Source organism: Apium graveolens, chromosome 1 (genome assembly GCF_009905375.1).
Source record: "Apium graveolens cultivar Ventura chromosome 1, ASM990537v1, whole genome shotgun sequence".
Classification (NCBI taxonomy): Eukaryota; Viridiplantae; Streptophyta; class Magnoliopsida; order Apiales; family Apiaceae; genus Apium; species Apium graveolens.
The window spans coordinates 206837446-206842552 of record NC_133647.1 but is presented as its reverse complement, the minus strand read 5'-3'; the positions used below and the strand labels follow the sequence as shown (position 1 = coordinate 206842552).

The 5107-nt window shown below is 33.9% G+C and overlaps 1 protein-coding gene across 1 annotated transcript; it reads left to right on the top strand.

Annotated features, from left to right (window-relative positions):
- The first annotated feature begins 1901 nt into the window (after positions 1-1901).
- LOC141718700 (zinc finger protein GAI-ASSOCIATED FACTOR 1-like) lies at positions 1902-3223 on the top strand. The gene is made up of 3 exons (XM_074521081.1): positions 1902-1995; positions 2172-2568; positions 2851-3223. The coding sequence occupies exons 1-3, from the start codon at positions 1902-1904 to the stop codon at positions 3221-3223; spliced, it is 864 nt and encodes a 287-aa protein (XP_074377182.1).
- The last annotated feature ends 1884 nt before the right edge of the window (positions 3224-5107 follow it).

Genomic DNA, 5107 nt, shown 5'->3' with positions numbered 1-5107 from the left:
CTTTATCGCCCAAAAGTAATTCAATAAAAATCAGCCCGTATTACCAACTAGAAATTGTAGTCATTTTTTTGGTTTATGAATCATAAAAATGGTTTCTTTTAGTTATAATCTACCAGACTTATTTTTACTGCAATTCGTATAACCCTTATGCCATTGCTTACATTATTAATGCCAATCATCCAAACATGTTCATATCACTTACAAGCCACAACACAAAAATATGAAACTAAATCAAATCATAAACAATAAAACATACTATCAAACTATTAGACTATTAATAACCCACATAATACATAATGATATATATATTTACATATTAAACCTTAATTCCTAAAATTTAAATTCCCATCATAAACAATAATAAAATTAACAAAAGTTTAGAACAAACTAGCGACCTAAGTGCCACCGCCGTTGCCTACTACATCCTCACTGTCTCCCTCCACCTCTTTGATGTCGCCCTCTATATCCTTCCTATCCTCCTCGCAGCTCGTGCTGGTATTTTTGCCACAGCGTTGTCGTGCCATCTCTGACGCCTATGTCCATAAGTTAGAAACTTTGTAAATAACTAAAATAGCTAAAATTTGTAATACAAAAATATGTAAATATTATAAAAAATATCTCAAATGATAAGTGTATAATTTATCTATTCCATAACCGAGGTTCATATTGTCCAACCAAAGAGGTGCTCCGCAGCCGCTACCCTTAGGATGCACACTGGGTAAATCTCACAAGCTCACGCAATAGCCTGTAAATCACGTGAACCAAGATAATAGCCTGCAAATTATGTGAACCAAGATAAACTATACTTAAGCGTTAGACTCTGGTTCATGAGGCATAATCATTAATTTTTCTCTCGTGGGATTCGAACTTGTAACCAAGAGGATAATTATCCCCACTGTAATCAACTGAGTCAACCCTTGCGGACGCATTTGAGAAGGCTTCAGCACTACTGGAGAGATCACGTTGCATCTCCATTGGCCATGGGTCGCTAAATCGGTTAGATAAATCCATGCGGCTACAATGTCTCATGTTAACGTGCAGTGTGGAACCCATGTTGATTGTGTGTCGTTAAAAATATATGACAAACAGATTTATCTCCGCGGTCGTTGTGAGATAAAAAGATGATGATATAATTTAAGTTACAAAATTGAAACATGTGAGAAATGTGGTGCTAGCTAATTTGAACAAATTTTTTCTTCTTTTTGATTATGTTATTGGTCAAAATGAGTTGTCCTATATGCATAAAATCGAGGACAAAATGACATAATATTTCTATTATTCTCTAATTATATTTCAATGTAGTACTAATCTCCTAAACTAATAAATTAATCATTTTTGCTAATAGAATAATTAACTTTTACTATTGTTTATTTGTTAATTTTTTTCAATTTACATTGTAAATAATTTTTTAGGGGCCATTGAGTTAAAGATAATTGCCTATGAATCATATAATTAATATCAAAATCATATGTCATTTAAATATATCTTGTAATTCAAAGTTACAAGAATGAAACTGACCAAGACATTCAAAAAGTAATAGAAAATCCAAAATCCAGCTGGAATCTATATAATAAATGACAAAAAAAAGTCAGTGGGACCTCATCCCCAGCTGCAAATGTGGCCAAAGGGGCGTGCATAATCCATAACATTACCATTACCTTTCACCACATTCCTGTTTACTACCTTCCTGAATACAATTAATATGGTGGAAGAAAAGCTTTTAAATATTTTTTTTAAATTAATTGTGGCTAGAATTAACCCTGGAAGGTACCTGAGTCAAGTGACCATGGTTAAAATGTTATTATAAATTTGAGAGAGGATACAAAGAGATCACATACATCCCAGGCTTTGAGTATTCTTCTACTACAAATCAATTTTAGTTTCAAGAAACACCTAGAGAAATGGCTTCATCTGCAACTTTATCTGTTATGGCTTCTTCTGCCTTACCAAGTGCTGCTGAGAGAAAACAGCAAAAACGTCGAGGAATTAATTCAAGTAAGATATTATATATACAGAGATATACGTGCAGTGTGAGTATTTTGGTCTTAATTTATCTTTGTGTCTTCAAGGATATATATTTCAATAAATCTAATGTCCGGGTCAGAATGTTTCTGACATGGTTTTTTAATCTGTTTATCTGACGTCTCTATATATGTGTATGTATGTGACAGGCCCAGATGCTGAAATTGTCGCACTCTCACCCAAAACTCTGTTGGCCACAGATAGGTTTTCGTGTGATGTGTGTGGGAAGGGTTTTCCAAGGGAGCAGAACTTGCAGCTCCACAGAAGGAGACACAATTTGCCAGGGAAGCTCAAACAAAAGACAAGCCATGAAATCCGGAAAAAGGTTTTCATTTGCCCTGAAATGGGTTGTGTCCATCACCATCCATCAAGGGCCCTTGGAGATATTACCGGAATCAAGAAACACTTTTCTAGAAAACATTGCGAAAAGAAATTTAGCTGCCATAAATGCAACAAGAAGTATGCCGTAGACTCTGACTTGAAGGCCCATAATAAGATTTGTGGTACTAAAAAATATAAATGTGAATGTGGAACTACCTTTCCCAGGTGATGGTCATACCACAAGTCTCTCTTTTAATTCTAATTGATTACATAAATAGTTTTCGGGTTAGTTGTGATGTATCCAATTAATTAGCATTGGAGTTTGTGCTTAGCACTGCAATTTAATAGTGGAAGTGATTTCGTAGAGTTCTTTTTTCTGGTATCTCTTGATTTCGTAGAGTTCTTTTTTCTGGTGTCTCTTGAAATTGCAGAAAATTTGTTTTAATATGAACAAATTATAATTTTCTATCTATAATTAACTAAAGGTTAAACAATTACTTGATGCAGGCCTGAGAGTTTTACCTACCATCGTTCCATGTGTGATGCTGCTTGTATTTCCGCAAATGCTAGTAACCCTGGCTCCATGTACCTGGGCCCAGCTGCAGATTCCCAAATTCCAGGGAGCCATCAGCTACTCTTGACTCCGCGGCTAGGACAAGGGGCCTCAAATCCAAATTCATTTACTAGTTTGCTATCAGGACAATCCATAGGATCTGCTTTTAATAGCTATGGGAGAGCTCTGGGAGATAGAATGAGCAGTGCTGGAGGATATGGAGGTGGTGGCACCTTGGAAGAAATGTACAAGAATTGGAATGTGGGTGGTGGGAGTTATGGAAGTGGTGGAGGATATGGCGGTGGCATGGAACCTTTAATTGATTAGATGAATGCTCCACGTGGAGGAATGATGTCCGATGTGAAAAATGCTGGTGGAATGTTGGTTGGTCATGAAGTAAATAACAATGTTTTGGGGGATCCACAGATGAATGTTGAGAGTGAGTATCGTAATAGGCTTACCAGGGATTTTCTTGGCTTGGGAACTGGGATGAACAGCGTGAGTGGAGGTGGAATGGGGGGTGATGATCACAGTGGTAATGGGACGACCAACTCGTGGGACAGGGAAGCTACCACATCAGCTGAGGCCAGGCCTTTCATTCATCACCGTAGCCCTGGGTTTTCAAGCCATCCATGCTTCAGGTCAGGCCCCTGTCTCCCTTTCTATCTCAATGCTTATATGCTCTGTGCTGTTTTTATAGCAATATGTACGCTATGTCTTTGCATGACCGTATAAATCTACATAAAATAAGGTATATGTAGCCAAAAGGGGAAAAATATGGCAGATTATTTTACCATACATATACAAACTTTCACATTTTTTTTTTGAAAAAGAAGGAGCTAGTGTTATTATTTTCATGTTTAAATATATACCCACTAACACATTCTATGTAAATTGGGGCTCAGAAAATAGTCACCTCTCTTTTTAATTACTTTTTATCATAATAAAAAATTATTACTATATATTGTAAGTAGCTGGTCTAGGGTAATGCTAATGTAAAATTTTATAGAACAAAAAAATAATTGCATTACTATTTATTTTCCATGTACAATCAAATATACTTAGTATTTTGTACAAATATTTGCTCTATATATGTTTAAAATGGCTAACTATTAGCTTTTTGTGCAGGAGATCTTACCTAGTTGGTGATCAAGGCAGGTGTATGGAGTTGATTTCCCTCACAGAACATGCATAAACTTATCAAGCTAATCATTAATCTTCTATCAAATAATGGTGTTTTGGGATATTTTCTTCTTTTTTTCTAATGTTTTCTAATTTGAAATGAAAAATGGTTGGTTTAAATCAAAGGCTAATTTTATATTTTTTTTTTAATTTTCTTCACAAAGGTGCATTTATGCTTTGAAAGTTGATTTGAATCTTTATTGATCTCAACTTTGTATATAAACTTTGTTTTGAAAGTTGCATTTATGCTTTGAAATTTAACAATTAAGCCCCTTTCCTTATTAAATTTACAATAAACACTTGTACAATTAAAAACATATATATACACACTTAACTTAAATAAAGTTTCATTTAAAAGTTATTTTTAACATATAAATTTTGGTTGTATATTAAATTCATAATATTCCAGGTCTAGTTTGTTTAATTGCATATTTTTTTTGTCAAACAAAATAAAATGTATTCATTAAAATACACGAATATAGTCCGAACAAACCTCCAATTGATAATATTGGGAAACAAATAAACTAACTAAACAAATAGTCGTCTTATTTTCACATTGCTTAACAAATACAATAATATTTTTTGAAATAAAAAGATTATATTAACTTTCCCACCAATTCAGCCAACAACCCTTGAGATAACCTTCACATTAATGGCCCAATATTCAGAATTTTTAGTTACATCAACTAAAATCCGAGGAACAAATACCCCAAACTATTAATAATCTTTAGTTGTCAAAAAGTAAGCACTTGAGATATTAAACGTCTCAGTTTAGATGTAAGAAATCGAGATCCTAAAAACCATATAAATTGTTTCTAATGCAACCACTGCAAAAGACAGAAATACTTTAAACAAAACATACTCACACCCGAAAAAGATTTGGAACAAACTTGATAATAAGGTACACGAAAGATCTCACCATAAAGAATTAGATCACACCCATAAAAGATGTTTATTCTAAATTTTGAAAAGCAATAAAATAAAAGAGAATATGGAAGAGTGAAAATGATTAAACGGTGATGGAGTATT